Raw genomic sequence first — 25,482 nt, 5'->3', positions numbered from 1 at the left:
TGAACACTTATCTGGGTAACTAGTAATACCTGAATTGGATCCTTCTTTCATGTGTTCAGTTCTATCAAGACACTTGTTAGTAAAAAACACAAATGGGTGGCATTTGATCCACATATTTATAAAAAGGAACAAATACAAGTGGTTCGAACAGCAAATTGAAGTTACAGGAGCCATGGACCAAACATCGATATTGATTCTTCTTTCTTTGCTAGGAACCCAGAACCGTTGAACTCTTGAATGTCCAGGGCTACATGCTATTACCCCTTTTCGGTCTGCAAATCTCATGTTTAGACTAGCTATCCCTTTAAGCAACTTTTGTTAGATTCTTCTTCTGTTGTCTACTCGACTTTTCTTCAATGCGGGTTCACCTCCTACTTGGTGACTGCTCGATTGTATCTATATTGCAAAATAATAGAGAAATCATTAGCTGAATGTCGGGTTGACAGATTGCATCTCTATAAGAAACAAGAAAAGTTTTCAAGAAATTTCATCACCTTGTCAAGCCTCTCTCTAACCAGTCGAACTGTGTTATTCATGGAGGGGGACGAGAAGTACTCCTGTACAGTTGTTAGTTTGAATTTTCAGAGGCAAGCACAAGTTTGCCTTATTAGCTTAGAATAATAAACATTTCTCATGTTTCAGTAAATTAATAGGCTCTTAGAACTATGCCATCAACCCATGCACTGATGTTTCACCATCACCACGAAAGCATCGTCCAAACTAATGCTGGCATCAGCAAACATTGACAAAGTATTGGAACTACGTTCAGAGAAAGAGTGCTAAGGAACATGACTTCAATTATAAACAGTTTCTAGCACACATGCAAGCCCCAGTCAAACTTTTAATTTTCTCTTTCTTATTTAGACAAAGGTTTAACAACCACAAGAACCACGAATGGTCAAGAATGTACCTTGTCAGAAGATACTCTGCTAATCGGCATCGCTTCTGCTTGTTCAGATTCCAAGTACACCCTGGGCAAGGAAGGCAACAAATTTTTTTTGCTGTCAGTGTTTGAGGGACTTGATTTTGTAGTCCCAAAATCGGATTTCAAACCTAAATTAGGTTAAATGAAAGTTTAAAGACAACAACATCCTTACTTCTCCTTGGAGCTTATCTGCTGAGTAAGGTGAACCGATACTTGCTTCCCTGTCAATGAACGCTCAGATGTTTGTGCTTGCACTATTTTGGATCTTCCAGCTGCAATGATAGAACTTTCTTGTCAAAATATGTAAATTGTTCAGAAAGTAGTAGCAATTTAAATCATTCACAAAGCAAACCCACAATTTATTCGGCCTAGAACTTCCTTTCTCCTTCCTTCTAGTTTCTCCTTTGTATCAGAAAGAGACTCAAAATGAGGTGCATATGAAACCTGAAGTCGATTTCCCAGAAAAACAAATTCGTCTAATTTTCTTTTTGCAAATCTGCAATAGGAAGGACTGGTTCAGCTATCTCTTGTTGTTTGAAAAAAAATGGCCATCTAATTGATCATAACACATCCATTACCTTGCATGATTGAACTTGAAAAACTTAATCCAGTATACATCTGTAAAAGGCCCGCAGTCTTCGGCATCCATAGGTTTACACCTGATGAAGGTAATAGAAATGGGTATTCAAAATTAAGAGGGTATCAAAGTCGCACCAGGACTGAAAATTCTTAAGTATACACATGACATTGGTGCTTTTTCTTAGCAATATCATTTCTTCCATTGTTGTAAGGTTTTAAACAGTGCAAAGAACTTAATCTTCCATATTGTTTGAATAACTCTCACTTCATCCACTGTTGATGTTTTAAATAGTACAAGGAACTTACTCTTCCATATTGTTAGAGTAACTCTCACTTCCTCCACTGTTGTGATGTTTTAAATAGTACAAGGAACTTACTCTTCTACCTCTCCATATTGTTTGAATAGCTCCAACAATTCATCTCCACATCCCAGTGCTGGTACATCTCTTACAATTAGATATCTGGAAGGGGCATTTCAATCATAATTAAAGAAAAGTATAAATTTTGTGTAAATTAAATATAAAAACTAAGGCTCTTAACATTTAAAAGCAACATAGTAAGGTACATGTGCATAATTAGAGAAGGAACCAAACATAAAAAGGAAATCATGACTTTCACAAGCAATGAAGATTTTAGAGACATCAGGAAGACAAAGCTCAATAATTCAAAAACTAACAACTGAGGAGGGAGTCAACAGGGACAAAAGCTGCAAAAATTTCTTACAATAAAGCAGGTGCCTTAACAACATCAAAGAGAAGGTGCTTCATAGGATGAGAGATAAGCTGATAAACGCTTATAGACAGTTCCCCCAATTTTCTACTACAACATGGGAATAATATATGCACTTTGGAAATTCGGGTTACTGATGTGTACCTGTTCTATTAGATGCTTGAATTTTTTTAGTCTGTTTTTTCTACACAAATACTTAAATTATTCAATAAGTCTGGATGCATACCTTGCCACAAATGGATTAATATGAGCGACTAAGAATTCAGCGCAACGACCTCTCAACCCCAAAAACAATTACGTCAAATGGATTAATTGTTTTCTAACAATTTTAGATTCAGTTGCTTGAAAGAGCAATCAGACATAAGGTGGTTCAGTATAAAGAAACCCTAAAACCAGGCGGAAATGCTGAAAAACATGCTAAATAAGTTTTTTACCAAACACTTAACTTTCAGAAGATATGACGATGAACAGTTCGACCTCCCTACTTCCAGGCAAGAAAAAAATAAATGCAACAGGAAATTCAAATACCGTAGAGCCCTCGCTAGCTCATTTCTTCACTTTTCATGGCCTGCAATCCTAAAACATCATACATCCAACTGAATCTCCCTTTCTCTCCCTCCCCTTTTCTTACCTTTTCTTAACGATGGGAAATGACATTCTAACAAGAGGCACAAAATACATTGACACTGCCAAGGAGAATCGTTTGGACAACATCGACAATAGATTTCTCATAGATAACGGAAATCTGTTGAGGTCAAATAGATAAAAGAAGAGATATACAAATCCGAATTTTATGGCAAAAAGAAAAGGAGAGTAAAGGAAAACAGTAGTAAGTTAGCAACATCGACTGAGATCAAATTTCTAAATTCCCAATTCTTGACGGTCCAGCTTGTTGTATCCAGTTAGAAATTGGAAACAGAAACGCCCTTTTAAAAAAAAAACAAGCGGAATAAACTCAAAGAAGACATACTACCTGGATTCCTCACAGACCGTATAAACGCGAACAGCCGGAAGTTCGTCTTTGTTTCGCAGCATGTCTGAAGATTACCTGACCGTTGCAAATTGGTGATACGAAAGCTAATATGCGGAAGTTATCAATGGAAGCGCATGAAACAAAAAATAATGTGTGAGCGCACTTTTTTCTCTCCTCCTGTACTAATTTCCTTCCTCTGCTCGAACTTGATTGTCGCATCCGAAGGGCTCTTCTTCTCCCGATTCACAAGCAACCAAACTCGAGAAAGAGGAGTGGTAGTTGGCTTTGAGTACGGTTGCTTAGATTGCTGATCATGACTATGAAGATGGTATCGCGGGTAGAAATCCCCTAGCCGGTTGCAGTTCCGGCCACCCTTTCCATCGAAAAAGAGCCAGATGCTAAGCGGAAGATACCGAAGGCAAGCTATTTGCGAAGCCGGTGGAGATTGGTGCCAAAGCCCATTCACGTAAGCCCATATCCATTCAGGCAGCTATTGGCTGAGCAGCTAAAACCCATTCACGTAAATGACTCAGTTAGCCCAATAGTATACCAATTTGAGAATCAGCAAAAGCATTGGGTCTCAGTCGGGTTCAACTTGGGTCGGTTCCCAATCCAGCTTATATTTATTGATAGCTTCTTTTTTGTTTTTTTTTGCTCGTGTGTCTTGCGGGTTTCGTCTAGTTTTTTTCTACAAGAGCAGGTGATCGCCAGAAGAAAACCATAGAACAGTAGAAGAGGATGTGTGAATGGCAATGCAACGGAAGCCTGCAAACCAAGCTTCTGTCCGCCGGAACCGACGGATCACCAAGCCAGATTTACCAAATTCTTGTTTTCAATTTTAAGTATAAATATGTGATGTAATCTTGTTTCCAAATCATGGCGAATAAAAGGAGTTTTATTAAAGCTCCACATGGTATCAGAGTTTTCGAGTGATTTTTGAAAGAGCTCAAAGCTCTCTGCTCGGGCGACTAGGTCAGATAAACGAGGGAGAGGTGTAAGGGCTATTTGTGTGACAGAGAAGGTGAAAAATTCGACGTCAAGTCCACGGAGAAACCAGTGGAGTTTGTCGGTGTTGTCGACTGGTCTGCCAATCGCGTGAAGCTGATTGCAGAGACCCTTCAAAGTGCGTGTATAAGCGACGAGGAGGCAATAGCCGAAGCAGTTGGTCTTTCCACTGCACGTGAAGTTTGGGTCACATTGGAAAATGCCTTCAGTCATCGGTTGAAGGCTCAAGAAAGGAGGAGGCTGAGAAGACGTTGATCCATTGCTCTCCATTGCAAATATTCAGTAGTAGGGATGATAGAATCTGTGGCAGCAAACTAAGGTGGTGGCATGAGGATTCAATCCACATAGGGGAGAAAATTATTACTCTCTAAAAGAGGTAGAAGTTGGTTTTTCCACAAGAGATATGTTGTGGAAGAAAGTTTGATGGTAATCATATAGATGAGGGTATGAAAGGGGAGAATAAGATACAAGGCTTTTACGACCATTTTTTTTTTTTCAAACCTGTTGAGCCGAGGCGGGTTCGGTGTGAATCCAATTTGCTGTGCAAACCCGGTTCTAGGCAGCACGACAGAAGCGAGACGTGCGACTCATCTCCTTCATTTTCGATAGCGGGCAACCAGTGTTTCGGCGAGGGTCCGAGACGATTTAGTTCATCTTCGACGGATTTTAGCCAGTGTCTCTTTTCGAGCCGGTGGGGGGATGCTGGTGTCCGACCGCGTGAGGTCGCTGAGCGATTGCGCTCTCTGGCCGAGGGTGGTTGTGACCGAAGAATTTTTTTTCGATAGATCGAGTGATTATAGCTCTGGGAGGGAACCTCTTGTGTTCCGTTGCTGGGCTGGACGCTGCTACGGCGGCGACGAACAACGGGACTACAACGGCGGAAGAAGGTTACTCATCGGAGAGGAAAGAAGAAAATTACTCAGGAAACAGGATCGGAAGAACTCCTGATACCATGTGAAGCTTTAATAAAACTCCTTTTATTCACCACGATTTGGAAACCAAATTACATCACATATTTATCATTAAATTAACATTTGATTTTCCTCTCATCGTTACCTTTACTAACAATTTTTTCACAATTCATAATCGTCTCACAGGAATTGTGGTGGCAACCGGTAAGAGAGATGGAGGCTTATATGTGCTGGAGCGTGGCAACCTTGCCCTACTTTCAGTCCTTAAAAATAAATTTTTACTTGCTTCCTATGACTTATGGTATGCTCGCCTAGGACATGTAAATCATTATGTTATTTCTTCTTTACATAAACAAGGACATCTCTATCTTACCTCTTTATTGCCTTCTCCAACCTTATGTAGTTCATGTCAATTTGCTAAAAATCATCGTATACCTTATCCACGTCATGACCATAGGTCATCTCATGTGTTAGACCTTATTCATTGTGACATATGGGGTCCTTCACCTACCAAATCCCATTTAGGATATGCATATTATGTTATCTTCATTGATGATTTTTCCTGATTCACTTGGCTTTATCCTTTGAAATTCAAATAAGATTTTTTTAATATTTTTACCCAATTTCAAAAACTTGTGGAAAATCAATATTCGACACATATTAAAAAATTTCAAAGTGATGGTGGAGGAGAATTTACAAGTACTTGCTTCTAGACTCATCTTCGTATCTCTGGAATCCATCATCAAATTTCTTGCCCATATACACTTGCTTAAAATGGACGTGCAGAACGCAAATACCGTCATGACTCTGAAACTGGTTTGATACTTCTTTTTCACTCTCATCTTTCTCCTCGCTTCTGGGTTGAAGCCTTCAGCACTGCAGCTTACATCATCAACTGTTTGCCCACATCACTTCTTGACGGTAAAATCACCATTTGAACTTTTATATGGTTATGTTCCAAATTATGAAAATTTTTATCCCTTTGGTTGTCATGTATATCCTTGCTTACGTGATTATATGACTAACAAATTTTCACCTCGTAGTCTTCCATGCATTTTTTTAGGTTACAGTCTCTCTTATAAAGGATTTCGCTGCCTTGATTCGATCACCTCACGGATCTACATCACCCGCCATGCCCAATTTGATGAAACCAACTTTCCTTTCATAAAATCGTCTCAGGTTCACCCCCTTTCTCTCTCCACTTTTCCAACTTTTTGGAACCCAGTCTTATCCATATAGAAACTCCTCCTTCCTTCTCACACCATTCTCTCCACATTACTCAATTCGGATTAAACCCATGTTCAATCTGTACTGATCTGGTAGATGCATCCTTGCAGACTACTGATTCTTTTGCAGGTCCCTCCTCGTCGCATTAGATTTCCAATCCGACACCTCCCGAGACACAAATCACTCCTACTCCAATCTCTACACTACTGTTGGGTTCTCATCCTATGCTAACCCAAGGTAAAACTGGCATTTTCAAACCACGCCATCCGACCAACCTCGGTATCGTGGGCTCCTCTAGACTTCTCTCTGCTCTCCTTGTCTCTACGGAGCCTAAAGGATTCAAATCTGCCGCTAAGAATCCAACTTGGCTTGCTGCCATGGATGAAAAAGTTCGAGCTCTGCAAAATAATTGGACCTGGATTTTAGTCCCTCGACCTACAAACACAAAAAATAAAATACATGCCTAATGGATCTATTGAGCGTCTCAAAGCACGCCTCGTTGCCAAGGGCTACACTCAAATCCCTGATCTTGATTACATCGACACCTTTAGCCCTGTGGTAAAAGTTACTACTGTCCGGGTTGTGCTCTCTCTTGTTGTGACTAACAAATGGCCTCTTCACCAACTTGATGTCAAGAATGCATTCCTCCACGGTACTTTCACTGAAAATGTTTACATGGAACAACCTCTTAGGTACATTGACCCTCGTTATCTGCAACACGTATGTCAATTGAAAAAAGCTCTCTACGGTCTCAAGCAAGCTCCTAGTGCCTGGTTCCAGCACTTCAGCTCCTTCGTCACTCAGCTTGGATTCTCTTGTAGTCGTGCTGACACTTCTCTATTTGTTTTTCATCAGCATTCAAATACTATATATGTGCTCCTCTATGTTGATGACATAATTATTACTGGCAACAACTCAGCCCTTATCACCAGGTTCACTCGTGAGCTTCATTCTGAGTTTGCAACTAAAGATTTAGGTCCTCTCAGCTACTTTCTTGGTCTTGAAGCTTCAACAACTATTGATGGCTTATTTATCAATCAACTCAAATATGCACGGGATATTCTTACTCGCGCTCAACTACTTGATAGCAAGCAGGTCCCTATGCCTATGGTCATTTCACAGCATCTATCCGCCGATGGTTCTCTATTTTCGTATCCCACTCTCTACAGGTCTCTAGTGGTGCCCTTCGATACTTGACCATCACTCGCCCTGACATCGCCCATGCAGTCAACTCTGTTAGTCAATACTTGCATGCTCCCACTAAAGATCATTTTCTTACTATTAAACGTATTTTGCGCTATGTCAAAGGCACCATTCACTTTGGCCTTTATTTTCGTCCATCTGCTACTCTTGTTGCTCTAATCGCTTACTCTGATGCTGACTGGGGTGGCTGTCCTGATACTCGTCGTTCCACCTCTGGTTACTTTATTTATCTTGGGGACAATTTAATTTCTTGGAGTACTAAAAAGCAGCCAACGGTATCTCGTTCCAGCTGCGAATCTGAGTATTGTGCTCTAGCGTACACTGCAGCTGAAATTATTTGGCTTACACATCTTCTTATCGATCTACATGTTCCACTTCCACAACCACCTCTACTCTTATGTGACAATAAAAATGCAATCTTCCTCAGCTCCAATCCAGTATCTCACAAATGCGCCAAACATGTTGAGTTAGATTATCATTTCCTTCGAGAACTTGTTACTGCAGACAAACTTTACACACAGTATGTGCCATCTCACCTGCAAATTACAGATATTTTCACCAAAAGTATTCCACGCCCTCTCACCTACAAATTGAGAATATTTTCACCAAAAGTATTTTACGCTTCTCTTTGAATTTTTTCGATCGACGGATCACCAAGCCAGATTTAACAAATTCTTGTTTTCAATTTTATGTATAAATATGTGACAATCAGTTTTTACCAATCGAATCGCGGTGAATAAAAAGGAGTTTTATTAAACCTTCACAGGATGATCGTCAGCTTCACCGATAAATTCGTCCATTTAAGCAGAATTGCCGAGCGGTGCCTTTGCTCTGGCTTCCTCCATTCCTTTGTCCCACTCGCGATCCACACCACCGCAGAGATTACACGTTCTCGGCGATCCAGTTCATTCACCGTCGCTTCGCTGCAGTATTTCGCGCCATCTCATGGACGATCTGTACTGTCTTCGTCCTTCGTCTGTTTCCGACGACGGATTCCATCACCACACGGTGATCCTGCTCGCCGGAGGGAAGGTTTCACTGTCGAGGCGATTACAGTCACGGATGCCAGCAGCGGGAGCTCGGATCCATGCTTGGATTTGGTATCTCTTTAATGTCATCTGAAACATAATCTTGAAGCAGGTTAGAATTCGTAAAACCGCCATCTTCTTCTTTGTTTGTAACTTATGCTCACAGGTCATGATCCGTTAATTACACGGCAGTTGCAAGGGCTAGGATTTTAATTAATCAATTCGTTTCTTGTTTAATTGGTTGCGCTTGAAGCAAAATCTTCGTTCAGTTACTCTCTGAATCAGCTCTCAGACGAGATCAAGTCTTTTTCTCATTGCCCGCGACAAATCAATTCGTCCATTACCAGATCAGAAATAATCTCAGCTAGTACTGGCAATGATATTTTTTCTACGTGAAACTCTTCGGAACAATCGATACTCAGGTAATTGCATTTGAAAATTCGAATTCGAATAGAATGAATTAATATTATTAATTGTTAGAAGGCAGATCTTCTTCCTGTTTGCATAGAAACTAAACCTTATGTTAAGATTATATTATACATACAGGTCGTTGTTATAAAAGAAAGTTAATGACAATACAGGTCTAGAGTGCACGGATCAGTTAAAACAGAACCCAACGTGTCTTTGAATGGGATCGGTTTCCATTCACTCACGAAACGTGCTAGGATTTTATAGATTTGGCTTTAGCGTTAAGATTTTATCTAATTTGGTCCTTTAATTTGATCTCCACTCATGAATTTGATTCGGGTGACCTGTAATTTCACCTATTGACTAGCTTTAATTTTATGTATAATTTCTACTTGGGAAATTTAGATTTGTATTGGCATAGTAGCTCCAAGCAGAAATTCATTGCGATTTTAGGCTAATTTGAATTTTAATGAGTTGGGAAGGATGACTGAATTGCATCAAAGAGTAAGTTTGCTGTAAACCCAGTGATGACTTTGGCATAGTTCTATTATTTTCTAGAATCTGAAATTCCAATAATTTTTTTTGGCGCTTTCTCTCCTCCTCCAAAAGTCATCCTTTTAACCCAGTCCACTTTATGTTGTGGTGGGGTTTCAATTATCCTGTTTTTTTTTTTTTTTTTTTTTTTTTTACCACTATCTTGTTGCTCTCTCCTTAGACTAGTACATGCATTAGGAGAGACAATTGGTAGGAGTTTTTTTTTTTTTTTTCTGTGAGAATATGTTAACCACCTAGCCAATACTACCAAAAAGACCGGCATGTTAGGAGCGGAAGACATAGTTACTTAACCTAGGACCATAACATCACACCCCACCTTCGCGAGCCGACAACCACGGTGGCGCAACGACACTGGCCCAACCCGGTGGCCTACTCTAGTGGCGGCCTACTCCTAGTGCCCCTTCGCAGTTCTCCAGGTCGCCCCCTCCCCTAGGTCACCCCTTTCGAACTACCAATAATTTTAATCCAGCCTTTGCGCGCCCCAGAACTCGAACTCGCAACGTGGCAGCCCGCTCTGATACCAAATATTAAGCACCTAGCCAATACTACCCAAAAGACCGGCTTGTTAGGAGCGGAAGACATAGGTACTTAACCTAGGAATAACAGAGTATCACACTTTCCTCACCCATTTTGAAATGGTGAGACATTTGTTTTTTAGGTGGAGTTTTTCTATGATGTCATATGTCACCCTGATGTGTCATTTCATTTATTTGAGTGAAACTCTCTTGCAATGTCATATGTCACCCATGTGGCTCTTTAGTGGAATTGTTTTCTAATTTGATTTTAGTGGTGGTTTCGTTATAATCCACTTCATCTTAACCATGGATAGGTTTAGATTTTGATAAAGGACTTATTGTTTGACAAAACTTTTATACATTAAATATCGAGAACTTTGACTTTGACTATAAGTGAATTAATGATCAGGTTCCTTTAAACTCTGTCATTAATCAATGTTGACGATTTATACCATTGATTGGGGTCCTAATTTTCATGTGTACAAAATAAAAATTATTTTCTTTGAGTAATTAATTATTTAAGTGTTTTTGTTTACAAGTGAAAATTTATTCTTTTGAAAAAATATTTTTGTTGACTAATTTTTCTGCATTTGTGTTGTCTTACGAAATAGTGAAAAGTAAGGTTCAATAAGAGGTATTCAAACTTTTTTATTGGAATTTTTTCCTTTGATTGATTTTCTTTTATTTGTGCCTAGTTATGTTTACAATAGAAATAAAATATTTTTATAAATAATAAAAACAAGGTTCTATAATAGGTTATTGATCATGAGCTATTTGAGTGGCCTTCTGGTTTATTTTTCCCATAGTTTATTTTTTATTATTTTTAATGTTTAATAAAGGAAAGACGAATAAAGAGGAATTAAGTAAAAAAATTAATGTCCTAAAAATAATTCAATTGAAAATTTTTGGTCAACAAATTTTACACTTTCTAATTGACACAAAACACACCGGACTAGGTAGGTGTTAGAGATGTGGCACCTTGTCTAAGTACCTAGTTTGTACCTTGGTCCAAACCTACATTCCTGTTAACTCGGGTTCACACTAACCGAACAAACTTGGTCGAGTTGCTTTTTTTTCGTCTCCCGTGTTCATGTCGAGTGACCCACCCAGATCCGGTAACTTAGAAGAAAGCTTTTATAAAGATGTATCAAAGCCGAATGACTTTTGGAAACTGGAAAAATAAAAAACGTCCGAACGACGCGAGATGAACTTTCACCGATAAATTGGCAATAATAACGTTTCTTACGACTCGGAGGCCCCCTATTCTCACTCTCACTCTCACTCCCACTATGAGCAGCGGAGTCACCGAAGACAAACACAGGAGAAAAATCTTTATCATGGACATAAAGGCAAAATAAGTTTAAACATATAATAGAAATTCGTCCTCTTCTCGTCTCTCCCTCCCACGCCTCCCTTCCCTCGTTACCTCCTTTCATTTCTCAAAAAATGCAGAGCAGCGCCTTCGCTCTCGCTCCCTCCAATCCTCTATTGAAAGCTAGAACGCTTTCGAGGCGAAGCTCCGCTCCTAGATTCAATCCACTTTCGCCGTCTTCTCCGAAATCGTTCGGTCTCCCGCCAGTTCATGGACTCTCTGCCATTTCCAGCCCTAGGTCTTCTCCTTCTTCGGCTGCTCGCTTCCGAAGCTGGATCTCTTCGCCTCCTCTCGATCCAGAACGCAGAGAGTGTGATTTCAGTGTCAAGGCGACCTCCGTTCCTGAGAGTGCCGACGAGAGCGCGAAGTCTAGTAGTTTGAAGCGGACAGTAGAGCTTGGATTGTTATTTGGGCTTTGGTATCTGTTTAATATCTTCTTCAACATTTTTAACAAGCAGGTGATCTCTTGTTGAATGTATTTTTATTTCTGGTTGCTTTTGTTTTTCTCGTCGCATCGATCCGTGCTGTTCTTAATGTCTAAATGTCATTTGCGTTGAGTGATCTATGGACCTGTGATTTTAATTTATTTTAATCTTCGTAATTGTTGATAGTGCAGGTGCTATACATTGTTATGCGATACTGGAAATTTGTATATATGATCGTATTTGTTGATAATTAACCAGAATAACTTGTTTCTATGTATCATATCGTCGAAATATGGTTTACATGCTTATGTTGTTTCGTAATGACGCACTGGAAACGATGATTTATGTGCGACTGTAATGATTTGCTTGTCATTCTTTTTGTTTTCGTGGGAAGAGCCCTGAGCGAAAGCGACTTTTCTACATAGCCTGTTGGTATGGCCGACTGTATCTGTATGTCTTTGCAAACCGATCAGATTTAATTGTGAAATAGTTGATCACAGAAGATGCTACGTGGTTGAGATTTCATGATGGTTAGACTCATCGCATACGATGCCACGTTCGTTTGTTAGCAGTTTCGGAAACACCTTTTTTGGTACACGTTCATGTCATTCTTTACTATTTTACCTTTTCATGTAGTATATAGGTCTATCTCATCCAGATCCAAAGAGTGGCTGTTGGAGAGGCGTGCATTTTATGATCATTCAACTGTGACCATACTACGGGCCTTCATTGTGCCCTTTGTATTTTTCATTTCTTCTGTCTTATGGAAAAGCAATTTTCTGAGTTGAGGTAGCAAGAGCATCATTCCGTTATCCTAGATACACTTGCTGTGGGAAACTTGTGAGTGTGTGGAGAAAAGTTTAAGTGGATATTCAAGATGTGCTTTCTATGCTCTCTTATAGGATAAAATGCATTAGATATATTACATGACTGGGATGCAGCATGTGTTTGACTCTGTTTTGAATGGAGTTACAGTGTCTAGCTAAACCTTCTATTGGCAGTTTGATGTTGTTATAAGTGTCTTCATGTTTTTCTTGAACTGTCTTGACAACTTGTGAGTTTGCTATTAACATCTGAAAAATCCTGATCTTGCTCTCTTGGAAATGAATACATTGAAACTTAGCGGGAATCTGGATGTCAAGTTATTCAGCGAAGATCTTGGCTGTACGATTACCACTCTTTCAAATTTATAAGAGGAAGCACCATGTGCTGTTAAGTAACTTCTAATGGGATAATGATACTTTGATTTTTCTTTTTTCTTTTACTTAAATATAGGTTCCATTCACAAGTTCACTGATTAAAGTTAATTTTTCATGAAAATATTCCCCCCTTAATAATGGTGCCTCAAAAGAATATACTGAGGGCAGCATATATTTATCATTTGCTTCTTTAGTGAAGCATTTTTTTTCTACCATTTCTGCTCAATTTTTCCTGAGGAACACTACTGAGAGGGCTGCTATTCTTGCTAACTGATGATGTGATTCTCACCTGAAAAATGCCAACTCATTTTTTCAGCCAGAGTGTGGAACACTTTTGGGTGCTTTACCTGAAAACAGAGGAATGCAAATTTAGTGTTCACACCTCCTCTTCTTTTCTACAGGTACTGAAGGTATATCCATTCCCTATAACCATCACAACATTTCAGTTCGCTATTGGCACTGTGCTTGTCCTTTTCATGTGGTCAGCTAATCTATACAAGAAACCTAAACTTACTTCTGAACAGGTATGTCATGATTTTGGAGGTCATTCTACTTATTGTCATCGTGTCCATGAAACTTACTGTTTATTCTTGATACCTATTTACAGCTTTTGGCAATCATCCCTTTGGCTCTTGTTCACACATTAGGAAACCTCTTCACCAATATGAGCCTTGGAAAAGTTGCTGTTTCTTTTACCCATACAATCAAAGCCATGGAGCCCTTTTTCTCTGTGGTGCTTTCTGCCATGTTCTTAGGAGAGGTGAGTTTTCTGCAAAATGTAAATTTCTTTACGTTGGCACCAGCCAGGTCATTTTCAAAGAATGTTTTTATTCAATTTATTCTTCTTTTATGATAGTATGTTCTCATTGGCTCAAGTTCATCACTCTATCAGTATCTGCTGTTGTTGTTTTCCAATGGTCTTAGTTTGATCAAGTCCATAATTTTCATAATAAAAAACAAATAAAATAGAATTCCTGATGGTGGATCAACTAAATTGTTGTGATTCACTCTTCTGACTCCAATTTTATCCCTTTTTGCACAGTTGCCTACTCTTTGGGTGGTTGGCTCACTTGTGCCAATTGTTGGAGGAGTTGCGCTGGCCTCACTTACAGAGGCTTCTTTTAATTGGTAAGCCAACTCTGGTGAAGTTACTTATTCAAGAACAAGAATACATGCTTATTTTAAATCCCCATTTGAATTTTTTGTTGCCTAAAGAAAAGTTGCCTTTCCCTTTCTTCGTCCGGGAAAGAGACAGGGATGAGGGGTAAGCCACGCTCCCTCCTCTTCGTCACAATGAGGACATGAGATATGCACTCTATGGGGGGGAATGTGCACTCTACCTTCTTCCTCTCTCACATGGAGAAAGAATCGAACTCTCACTTTCACGTCTTCTACCCCTCCTGGGGAGTATGAGAGACCTGAACTCCTTACTTTTAAAAATACTTTTTAATAATTAAAATACTTTTAAAAGACCATTATACTCTGAAGAAAATGGTTCTATAAGGGATCTCTGACTGCCGTCAAAGAGGCTGTTTTCAGATATATGTCATCTTACAGGGGCCTCATTTGAAAATTTCCCATTGTTCACTTAGTAAAGCAGCTAAAGACTAGTTTGTGCATGACTTCTCTTACTGGTAATGTGAAAAACAGGGCAGGATTTTGGAGTGCAATGGCATCCAATGTCTCCAATCAATCTCGTAATGTTCTCAGCAAAAAGCTCATGATTAAGAAAGAGGTAATTAACTCATCCAGAGATAAGCATGTTGTTCAGTTCTATTCTTTTCCTGATTGAAGATATTAAATCATGTATGTTTTTCTACTTTCCTTTTCTTGAACTCTGGCTGAGATATTGAACTTGCAACAACAGTTCATATCTTGTGCTATTCAAGCTCTGTTCTCTTGGAAGTTAACTGGCAGTCTGCTCTTAACAGGAGTCTCTGGACAACATAAATCTCTTTTCAACAATAACAGTCATGTCATTCCTAATGTTAGCTCCTGTCACCCTATTTGTCGAAGGCTTCAAGGTTACCCCCTTATACCTGCAGTCTGCGGTGAGTAATATGGGAATACCTGAATTTGACATCAAACACTTATTGTGGATATACATAAATTTTACTTTTTGTGCTTATGCCAATGCAGGGTTTGAATGTTAATGAGATATACTTGAGGTCCCTTCTTGCTGGGCTCTGTTTTCATGCCTATCAGCAGGTTAGTCTATCTGCTTGCATGTTTTCCAATCTTATCCATGTTCATTGTTTGAAGGTTGATTGTGTTCACAATTCAAATGTCAAACCATAAACATCACTTGAGTTATGGAACAATGACCTTGTATAACTTACATAAGGCAAAACTGAGAATTTTAATGATAGAGTCAAATTAGGTTTGCTAGAGCCTTTGCCGCTAAAAAAAATACAGGTATTTGGGTTTGCTATCCAGATATCTGATACACCCCGATAACCAGAATAAAGTGTTTCAAGCCAAAGAGAAATAAATCACGAACCTTCGCTGCGGAAATCAAAATAAATAACCTCCTCGAGTAGACGGTGATTCCTCGATAGCTCGGCAAACCCAACCTCGCGCAGACGATAACCTTCCGATCACTCCATGCTACTCCGATAACAGTAATCCCAGACGGTGAAAGCGATAACCTAAAAAACAGAAACTCCGAAATCGAAATCCCAATCGAACTCCACTAAAATCAGCAAGATAACCACTGGTATTCGAGAGACCAGGACACTCCCTGAGCACAACTCTATAGACGAAACAACGCGCCCCTTCCTCTCACTCGGCTCCCTCTCTAAATTCCTTCCGAAACCACTTAACAATGTTAAATTCCCAAAATGCCCCTGACCCATTAATTACCCTCTAATTATCCTTCTCTTCACTCTGTCTAAAGTAAGTAGCCTAATTTGGGTCTTTCATTACCCCCCGCCCAAACTTTCACCTTGTCCTCAAGGTGAAAAGTAGGAAACTAGAACCTCGGTGCCTCAAAATCCTCCCAAGTGGTTGCAAACTCGGGAGGTCTTTCCATTGCACCAAAACCTCCAACTACCGCGGCTCCCCGTTTTTTTTTTTTTTCACTCTTCAGATATTCAGAATAGCAGCAGGTTGTGACGTTGCCACTGTGGTACGGCCCAACTCCACAAGTACCCCATGTCCCTCATGCTTAATAGTTCGCATCATCACTTTGAGTAAAACCAAATTTTTGTGCAAGGAGGGATCTCCCTGTAACACCACTGTCTCATTACCCAAACGAAACTTCATAATTTGTGTTTTCCAATTCGTATATGTTCCGCCTAAGGTCACCAACCACTGTACACCTAAAATCACATTGGTTCTTCCCAATTCCAAAGGCAAAAAATCGTCCACAATCTCTATTCCTTGAAGAGTTAAGCGAACCCTCTTACAAATTCCTTCCCGGGGTAGTGCCGCACCTATACCCAATTGAACGCCATACTTTGCTGTTAGAGATAAAGGTAAGTGCAGGTTCGTGACCACTGTGGTGGAAAGGAAATTATGAGTTGCTCCTCCATCAATAAGTACGACGACTGACTGTTCTCCGATGCTTTCCCGCAATCTTGATAGTATTCGGAAGTGTTAATCCAACTACCGAATTCAACGACACCTTCACTATTTGAGTAACTGCTCTAACCTCTTCCTCCTGCTGTTCACACTTGCCGTCGTCGCTATCCTTCATAACTTCATCTTCCAGCTCCTGTAAAATCAGCACTTGTAGGTCCTTGTGGTTACATCTATGCCCAGCTGAGAATTTTTCATCACAACAGTAGCACAAACCCCGCTCTCTCCGGTGTATTGAATTTCAGCTTCCGTGAGTTTCCTGAATGACGTCCTCTTCTTCATCCCATGTTTCGTCGTTTCTGCCATGGCCGTAGTGCTGCCATTACTCCCAACTATGGTCCCCGCTGGGTTTGGAGTACCTAGCCCAAACTGAGTCTGCTTAATAACTTTATTTTTTTCTTCCAACTTTTGGGCCAACTCCATGGTCCTTCCCAACCCATTGGGCTCCAACACCCTCACCTCGGCCCGAATTTCGGGCTTGAGCCTATTAACAAAGTTGGACTCCAACACCTTTTCTGGAATATCTTCCAACATGGAAGCCAAATCCTCAAATCGCCTTCTGTAATCTCTCACAGTGGTCTCCTGCTGTAACACCAGCAATTTCTCATAAGGAGAGCTGTCCTCGGAACTTCGGGCTCGTTTTAGCAACAAGGACTGAAATTTTTCCCAGTTCATGATCTCCCTCCTGTTATTTTCATACTTGAACCATTTTAATACCTCCCCTTCAAGACATACTACTGCGGCTTCCAGTTTTTCACTGTGAGATACCCGGTTAAGCGAGAAATAACGTTCAACTTTGTAGATCCGGTCTTTTCCCTAAAAAATTGTCAACTCTAACTTTCTGGGTCGCACTTCATATCGGTTCTGCCTATTCCGATCAACCTCGCCACCGTCTCTTCCATGTCTGATACCTCTCTGGATCGAGTTATCGCCCACTGCCGAGTCCAGCCCGTCTCGCCGTCCTACTCTGCGCATTCAGATTTCGGTTGAGCTCCTCTTGGCAGGAGTTGCTCAACACGCCCTATCAGCGCCGTCAACCCTTGTTCCATGGCCGGAATCTTCCGGACTTCTTCCTTCATTGAGCTCACCTCCTCCCTTACTGCGCTAACAATTCCTTCCACTGAATCCACCCTCGACTCCATTGTGGTAGTGGCCATGAGGATTTTATTTATTTATTATTATTATTATTATTATTTTTACTCTTCTTCTTCTCTACCAATCGTCAAAGTTGAAACTCCCCTCGACCCCTGGCAGACGACGCTTCCGATATCCTTACTACCGAAATCGTAACAGAACCCACCTTCTTCGAGCAAACGACGCTCCCGAAACCTCTGATATCTTCCAATTCAGTAAGCCAAAGCCTTGAATGCCACCGAAATCGAAAAACGGAAATTCCTTTTCACTGTCGAGCTCCAGATGCGAACCCAGCCAATGTTTTGATACCATATGATACACCCCGATAACCAGAATAAAGAGTTTCAAGCCAAAGAGAAATAAATTACGAACCTTCGTTGCGGAAATCAAAATAAATAACCTCCTCGAGTAGACGGTGATTCCTCGATAGCTCGGCAAACCCAACCTCGCGCAGACGATAACCTTCCGATCACGCCAAACTCCTCTGATAACAGTAATCCCAGATGGTGAGAGCGATAGCCTCAAAAACGGAAACTCCGAAATCGAAATCCCAATCGAACTCCACTAAAATCAGCAAGATAACCACTGGTATTCGACAGACCAGGACCCTCCCTGAGCACAGCTCTGTAGACGAAACGACGTGCCCCTTTCTCTCCCTTGGCTCCCTCTCTAAATTCCCTCCCGAAACCATTTAACATTGTTAAATTCCCAAAATGCCCCTGACCCATTAATTACCCTCTAATTATCCTTCTGTTCACTCTGTCTAAAATAAGTAGCCTAATTTGGGGTCTATCAAGATCTCTCACAAGCAGGCAGATAGAAGAAAGTTTTTATTACAGGAGTTTTTGTTGAATATTTGAAATATGTAGAGGTCTTAGAGTGTCAATCTGAAAAGTTTGTGATAGAATGAACTTTTTATATTCAATAGAACAAAATCTTCTCTGTGGATGATGACATGGGAGTGTGTGACTTTTTCCCTTTCAAATCTGGATATATCACTATCATGCTTGCAAATTCCTAAAAATCTTTCATGATTGGCATTTGGCTAATTTGCTTACCCTTGCTGTGCTTTGATTTTTGCTTGAAATATGTAACTCTTTCTTATTTGACATATTTATTTAACTTTCAATAATATCAATTTTTATTTTTTTTTAAGTTTTGGTATTACTTATGATAGTTGAATCATACCTTTAAGCGAAAAAGTAGGGCATTTGGTCCATATATGAATTCAAATTTGTCATATATAAACCTTCGTTAACTAAACTTTGGTTCCATGAATATGTGAATAACCCTTATAGGCATTTGGTCCATATATGAATTCAAATTTGTCATATATAAACCTTCGTTAACTAAACTTTGGTTCCATGAATATGTGAATAACCCTTATAAAGGGATTCGCATGTAACTCTTGGCAGTAATGTGTATTAAATATAAAAAATTAATTTTTGACATATTGACCTTCATTTTTCCATTGACAAATATGTAAAATATGAAATGACTGGAAAGATTTCCCATTGTTCAAGAGGCTCGGAGTCAGCAATGTGCCTGGGTATTTAAGTTCTTTCAGAAGTTTCGACTTGAAGTTAATCTTGCAACTTAGATTCTTGAAATAAAAAAATATCCATCCATCTTTGTCCAAACACTCATAGAGAATATGAATTTGGACATAGCTGTAATTGGAACCCAGATGGGTGTTGATTGTGTTTGTGATCATTTTCCTTGTCATATTTTGACCTTCCATGTTACAAGAAATGTTCACAATCTTCGAAATTCTCAGGTTTCGTATATGATATTGGCAAGAGTGTCTCCTGTTACCCACTCGGTTGGTAATTGTGTGAAGCGGGTGGTGGTCATTGTCACCTCAGTTCTCTTCTTCAGAAGTTCAGTCTCAGCAATTAACTCTCTAGGTATCACATTCTTGCTTAATCCAGGAGCAGTCTCAGCATATTGTGATATATTATTTCAATTTGCTATGTTTTTTTTAAATCTTTTAATCTATCTGTCTGTAGGAACTGGTATTGCGCTTGCTGGAGTCTTTCTCTACTCAAGGGTTAAAAGGATTAAGCCAAAGGCTGCGTAGATGGCAATAAGAATACTTCTGTCAGAAAGCTATGTTTGCTGGATGTGAAATGTATCTGCTACCAAGACGACGGTTTCTTCTTTCCAGGGGAGTAGATCTTAGTGTTATGGTATGGGGGAGGACATCAATCGCTTGTTTTTGGAATAATTTTTTATTCTTGCCCCTTATCTTTCTCGATTTTCCAGTGGCAGTGATGCCGGATTTTGAGTCAACTATCTTCTTGTGTAGTATTTTGCTCTTAACCTGTGCTCCACCCCAATTTTCAGTTAAAAGTCAGGATGAGCTCAAGCTTCGTAAAGCAGCAGAATTTTATCCTCACCTTGAACCTGAAGGAATTTGGTCTATCGCCTGTTATATCTTGTTTGGGACTTCGATTGTACGGATTTAAATCGAAGTCTTGAGCTTCGGAGTTGTGAGTGGCATTTTGGATGCCTCTGTTTGGATATTTCTTTTTCTGCTAGTAGGCAACAATATACATTTAAATTGGACGAACTTGGACCTACCAGACACCCGTGTCTGGACGAGAAACCGCCTCGGATATTCACCTTCAAAAGATCTGGTCATTGTCCGCAGTTTTGTGAGTATTTTACTATCGATAAAGAAACTGAGTGAATGGACAAATGAATAAATGATTAACTAGAACTTTCTAGTCATTCAAAACATTTGTTTAAGTACATCCCACTGTTCTGCAGATAAGGTAGTCTTTCACTAGCTCTTGGTTTACTGGAAGTGTTTAAATGACAAGATTTCTTGCTTGAAAACCATAATAAGATCAGGATCTATTTTTCTCACAGTGAGCCTCTGACCAGCGGTGGAGAGAATGAAGCAACTTTTGACTTTGATAATTCTTACAGGTTAAAAGTTTTGTACGTTGTGTTAAACACCCGCAATTTAGAAGAGTGGCTGTACCATTTTCCTCCTGATAATTCCACTCACTACCGCACGCATGTCTATCGGATCTGTATCGTCGATATGTATTAGCGATTCGGTGACTCCCAATTTAGAGCTCTCAAAAGTGCCAGAAGCTCAAATTAGTTGGTCCTGAGTTGGATTGGTATAATAGTTTTCCCTTTTGAAGCGTCGCCTTTCCTTGCAGAAAAGCCCCGTCTGTTCTTCATCACCGGTTCTCAAGATGGGACGTGACTTAGTCTTTTAGAATGATGGAACCATATTTCAAACACTAATTTTTTTTATTTTTTTATTTTTTCTGATACAACAAAAAGAGGACCCTCTCCTCTGGGTCCAGTTTCTTCATGAACAGAAAACCCTAACATTTCCCTTTATTCCCAAATGTATGCATTTATTTATTTATTTATTCCTCTCCTCGTCATCACTAAGCTCTCTTGAAGACCCCATATCTGATTCCTACTTTGTGCCCTAGATCTTCCCTTTTTCTTTTGTACAGGAGAAGAGAGGAAAGTCGTTTACCTTACTCAGACCTTGCCTCCGCAACGCTGCTGCTGGAGGTACTGCTCTGAGTTATCATTTCCATGAGTTCCATCTCCTGCTTCACATTCTCTGCCGGCATGAATGTAGACGAAGCAGAGAGGTCCACCCCCTCCCCCGTATCCATCTTCATAGACTCCATGCACTTCTCATCCTCCATCGCCTGCCCTCCGCAGTACATCATCATCATCATCTCATCGAAGATAGATCCGCTGCTCGGAAGATTAGTGCCATTCACGCCCGTGATAGGAACATCCAACACATCGCTGAAATCGTAGGTAGAGACCCCGACGGCGACTGTGCCTCCGGTCTCCGGTTTGGAGGCGTAACCGAGAGGAGCAACGGTGCAGAGGAGAGGCGGGGCAATGGTGGCAGGGGCCACAGCTTGAATGAGTGCGGGAATCTGGGGGCTCGCGATCCCGGATTTGGGAGTGGTAGGGTTCACCAGTCCAAGGCTCTTGATGTAGCTCTGCAGCAGGGTGCTCGTTCTGGGATACTTGGAGCTGCGGCACTTACGGCGGGAGAACTGGCGGCGCTTGGTCGCGTTCCAGTGGTTCTTGATGGAGTTCTCAGTGCGACCGGGAAGTCTCTTCGCTATTTCAGCCCATCGGTTTCCGATCTCGGCGTGAGCTTGGATTAAGAACTTGTCTTCTTCCTCAGTCCACACGTCCTTCTGCAAAATATATGTAGCAGTAGAAGATTAGTAGCCAGATTCAGATCCGTTACAGCTAAAGTACGTCAAGCATTCAAAATATAACCAAAACTTCCTTTTAAAATCCTTTAAGGGGTTTCATAATTTTGAGAATAATCATATTAAACTATTTCTTGCATTAAATCTGAGCTTTGTGATATATGCAGCGGGATCATGGACTTGGCACGCTAACTTAATTAAAGCAAAGTAAAAAAAAAAAAAAAATACAAACGGAAAAAAAAAACACAAAAACTGAAATAGTAAGAAAACAATTAGGATAAGAAAAATAAAAATAAAAATTCATATTTGGGATAAGAAAAATTCAAATATGAATGAGTAAAATATATGGGATTAGTTGTAGATTAAAAAAAGTTTTTATCAAGAAATACGTAGTTGAATGATTTCAAAAACTCTTGTGTAACCAAGTAAAATCGTTATCAACACTTGCATGTGAGTTGTTTTACATTATATCTTATATATGTATTTAGTTGAGAAGAAGTCCTTTTGTAAACTAGAGAAGAAGACGAGGAAGAGGTTGGCAAGAGAGTAAGAAAGAGAAAGAAACCTTGATGTTGGGTCTTAAATGATTGTGCCACCTTTCTCGACATTGCTTTCCAATTCTTCCATTCAAGCGATGGGCAATATACGACCATTTTCTCACTCCGTGTTGATCCACCAAGCGAATTAAAAGCCTGCAACGCCAACAAATTCGAAAACGGAAAAAAGGAGATAATTTTAGTCTGTTACCAGAAAGAAAACTGAAAAGTATGATGGATTTGATTACACGGTCAAGATGAAGAGCATGTCGTGCTTGCAGAGTCAAAAGAATGAGATGAATCGAGAAAAGCAAATGGAAGACGGAAACTGTGAAGATTTGAGGAAGAATCTTCGACATGCAAATCCAAATGACTGAGAAGAAGAAAGTAAAACAAGAGCGGCGAGGTTCAGGGAGTAAAGATGTGTGTATCGTCTGCATGTGGTCGAACGAAAATGATCGATAAATTGAAAAAAGCTGAAAAACAAAAACAAAAGAAAGATCAGTTCGATCGAGGCAAGGATTCGGACTCATGCAAAAAGGACGGGGAAAAAGAAAAATAATTATAAAGAAACGAAACAAGAGTAAATCAATCTCTACCAATCTTCGTCCAGTGACCACTGTCCCTTAACCAGATTCTGCTTCTTCGGCTTACTGACCGTCGTCTTCCTCGCGTCTATCCTCCTCCTGATCTTTGTTACCCGAGCTTCAAATCCATTGTCGCCGGTCACGCAGGAAACCTCATCGGGCACAACGAAATTGACAGGTTCCACGGTGGTTAAATTCAAGGGGGAGCTATTGAGATCCAGGTTGATCTGCGGGGCTGGCCTAATGGGAAAGCTAAGAAACCGACTCCTGTCCAGCATCCCCGTGCCGTAGTCCATCAACCCAAAGGGCCAACAAGAGTGCGCTGCAGGGACAGAAAGGGTAGGGGAGACGGGGTTCTGAAAACCATCAAAAGGGTCGCAAGATGGCCCTCCAGTGAAACCGTATCTCACGTTGATATTGGACACGAACCCCTCCACGCTCTTGTAGTACAGATCATCCTGGGTTCTCTCCATGGAGAACAGGTCGAGTTTCGGAGAGTTTTCAGAGGAGATTGACGGCATGAAAGCCACATCCTGAGTGAACTTCCTGTCCATGTCCATGAAAGGTTGGACCGAGAGACAAGAGTTGAAAAATGTAAGAGAAGGGAGCGAACTCAGAGAGAGAGAGAGAGAGAGGGAGAGGGGGCAGGGGGGAAGAGAGGTCTGTTATGGGTCTTTTAATGGGGGGCCGGGAGGGGTGTTAATGCAATTGATTTCCGGGAGATGGAGACCGTCGATTGAAGGGGAGATCTGACGGCGGAGTAAGCGAGGCCGTAGTGACTGTTGAGCTTCCTTAGTTAGGGAGGGAAGAGGGAGATTAAGGCTGCAATGATTGCGTCATTATAAGAGTCGAACCAGAAAAGGAAAATCTCAGGAGCCGGGGGTCAAACCGATTCGACACGCGGCGGGTTGACAGAGGGGCGGGCTGAAGTTAAGGCCGGGTCGCGGGGTTGCAGGGGGGCTTGTGAGTGGGTGAATGGAGCTTCCGACAACGTGTCGAGGTCGAGGGAGGGAGAGCGTCCGTCCCCCTAAACGACACTTTTGCCAACTAATTTTTCCTCAGCGATTAGACTGTACGGGGGCGGCGCTTTCCGCACTTGGGCACTAGTGGGGTCCACTTCTTCCACGTTTTTCGCTTTCCTCGTTCAGTCCGTACGCGTGTGGCTAGACTCCGTACACGCGCGACACTGCAATCTCCGCCGTTGTGTTTTTCAATCCATCCCGCACCTGCACCCGCTCCTTCCGAATTGGCTCGGTTGCCTCGATCTAGACTCGGGCGACTCTGATAAAAGGGTACCCCATCTCACATCTAACCTAATTTTACTCCGATTTGCCCTGGGCCTTTGGATACAAAACCTGAGTATGAAAGGTTTAATCCCTTAAAAAGGCTACACGTTTAATTATCTAAATAGAGCTTATTCGTTTCACGTGAATGTATCTTATTCCAGCGATTTTTTTTTTTTACAACGCATGCCAATTAAGGGTATTTATGTTATTTGGGCGAGACTTCCGAGTAAAAAGGGGCAACAGTTTAAGGTTTAAACTCAATTACATTTACGTATTATTATCTTGGGTATTATTACGTCATCATAAATTTGATTCTCTGAACGAGTGAAGGTAGTTTACAACTGATTAAATTAAACAAAAGTAATTTTTTTTTTTATAACGGAAGCTTTCAAGGTTTTCAACTTGTTTCCTTGAATTAAATTTGCTAATTTGTTGTCATTTAGTTACGGCTTAGATTCAATGATCAATATCTCTGGCCCAACCAAAGCGATTAACAAATGCAGCTAAGGGTCCTCCCCGTGACACAGTTTGCCCTCCCCTACTTGACGGAGGATCAGCTTAGAGTTCTCATTACGCGATTATTCAGCTTTTGTTTAATCGCCCTTGCTCTCACTCTACGGCGAAAAATGCTAGGATATCTGGTTCGAATTACTGAAAGTGTGATTGTTTCAGTCTCCAGAACAAAAAAATAAAAAAGGACGGTGACCACTTCAGGCGAGTGCCTTCCTGTGAACGTGATTGAAACAAGTTAAGCAGCACTCATTAACCGAACGAGAAAAATTGCAGTTAACGCCCGTGTGTTCTCAAAAACCTCTTACAGTCCTTTTTAAGGTATATTGGCACCGAGAGCCCAGATCACACACCTTGGCAAACCAACAGCCTTGATCAATACCCCTAACGGACGTTTTACCACAAAGAAATGCCTCTGGAATGACTTTGTACCAGACTTTAATATTAGTCAAGTTGAACAGCTCCACCGCTCCGGAGCTGCTCTTCAAGCACATTGGCATCACTTGCAGCGTACTGGTATGCGGGGGCCCATTACCCTTGACACAAACTCTCAGACCAAATTGAAAAGCAACAGCTTAA

At 40.7% G+C, this 25,482-nt stretch overlaps 3 protein-coding genes across 5 annotated transcripts; 1 reads left to right on the top strand and 2 right to left on the bottom strand.

Moving 5' to 3' along the window:
* Positions 1 to 28: 28 nt before the first annotated feature.
* Positions 29 to 3,584, bottom strand: LOC137936679 (uncharacterized). 3 transcript variants are annotated; one of them, XM_068781500.1, is made up of 9 exons: positions 3,370 to 3,584; positions 3,207 to 3,270; positions 1,882 to 1,965; positions 1,504 to 1,584; positions 1,282 to 1,421; positions 1,098 to 1,197; positions 911 to 971; positions 495 to 557; positions 29 to 396 (listed from the first exon to the last, which is right to left on the bottom strand). In XM_068781500.1, exons 2-9 carry the CDS (start codon positions 3,266 to 3,268, stop codon positions 319 to 321), a joined length of 669 nt encoding a protein of 222 aa, XP_068637601.1. In that variant the 5' UTR covers positions 3,269 to 3,270; positions 3,370 to 3,584; the 3' UTR covers positions 29 to 318. The 3 variants fall into 3 exon arrangements, with proteins under 3 accessions (XP_068637601.1, XP_068637600.1, XP_068637602.1); XM_068781499.1 differs by having other exon boundaries at positions 3,207 to 3,584; XM_068781501.1 differs by having other exon boundaries at positions 1,890 to 1,965; positions 3,207 to 3,584.
* Positions 3,585 to 11,450: 7,866 nt separating this feature from the next.
* LOC137936123 (triose phosphate/phosphate translocator, non-green plastid, chloroplastic-like) lies at positions 11,451 to 20,330 on the top strand. Its single transcript, XM_068780673.1, has 9 exons — positions 11,451 to 11,888; positions 13,456 to 13,578; positions 13,662 to 13,814; positions 14,097 to 14,182; positions 14,705 to 14,789; positions 14,986 to 15,105; positions 15,194 to 15,262; positions 19,545 to 19,674; positions 19,777 to 20,330. Exons 1-9 carry the CDS (start codon positions 11,505 to 11,507, stop codon positions 19,845 to 19,847), a joined length of 1,221 nt encoding a protein of 406 aa, XP_068636774.1. The 5' UTR covers positions 11,451 to 11,504; the 3' UTR covers positions 19,848 to 20,330.
* A 946-nt stretch (positions 20,331 to 21,276) lies between these two features.
* Positions 21,277 to 23,661, bottom strand: LOC137937392 (transcription factor MYB115-like). Its single transcript, XM_068782455.1, has 3 exons — positions 23,120 to 23,661; positions 22,550 to 22,676; positions 21,277 to 21,966 (listed from the first exon to the last, which is right to left on the bottom strand). The coding sequence occupies exons 1-3, from the start codon at positions 23,659 to 23,661 to the stop codon at positions 21,277 to 21,279; spliced, it is 1,359 nt and encodes a 452-aa protein (XP_068638556.1).
* Positions 23,662 to 25,482: the final 1,821 nt, after the last annotated feature.

This window comes from Aristolochia californica, unplaced genomic scaffold (genome assembly GCF_029961685.1).
Source record: "Aristolochia californica isolate CCGP_79_NKW_82.1479 unplaced genomic scaffold, dmAriCali1.0.hap1 SCAF_7, whole genome shotgun sequence".
Classification (NCBI taxonomy): Eukaryota; Viridiplantae; Streptophyta; class Magnoliopsida; order Piperales; family Aristolochiaceae; genus Aristolochia; species Aristolochia californica.
Note: the sequence above shows the minus strand (reverse complement) of the source record. Positions and strands in the feature narration are given on the sequence as shown.

Excerpts from the sequence above, each read along its gene's own strand:
- LOC137936679 (XM_068781499.1), bottom strand. The coding sequence starts at position 3,268 with ATGCTGCGAAACAAAGACGAACTTCCGGCTGTTCGCGTTTATACGGTC. Across the intron at positions 1,966-3,206 it reads ACGGTCTGTGAGGAATCCAG|ATATCTAATTGTAAGAGATG; the intron begins GTAGTATGTCTT and ends TGCCCCTTCCAG. Across the intron at positions 1,198-1,281 it reads AGTTCTAGGCCGAATAAATT|CTGGAAGATCCAAAATAGTG; the intron begins GTGGGTTTGCTT and ends CTATCATTGCAG.
- LOC137936123 (XM_068780673.1), top strand. The coding sequence starts at position 11,505 with ATGCAGAGCAGCGCCTTCGCTCTCGCTCCCTCCAATCCTCTATTGAAA. Across the intron at positions 11,889-13,455 it reads TCAACATTTTTAACAAGCAG|GTACTGAAGGTATATCCATT; the intron begins GTGATCTCTTGT and ends TCTTTTCTACAG. Across the intron at positions 15,263-19,544 it reads GTTTTCATGCCTATCAGCAG|GTTTCGTATATGATATTGGC; the intron begins GTTAGTCTATCT and ends CGAAATTCTCAG.
- LOC137937392 (XM_068782455.1), bottom strand. The coding sequence starts at position 23,661 with ATGGACAGGAAGTTCACTCAGGATGTGGCTTTCATGCCGTCAATCTCC. Across the intron at positions 22,677-23,119 it reads TGGTCACTGGACGAAGATTG|GCTTTTAATTCGCTTGGTGG; the intron begins GTAGAGATTGAT and ends TTGGCGTTGCAG. Across the intron at positions 21,967-22,549 it reads ATTTAAGACCCAACATCAAG|AAGGACGTGTGGACTGAGGA; the intron begins GTTTCTTTCTCT and ends TATATTTTGCAG.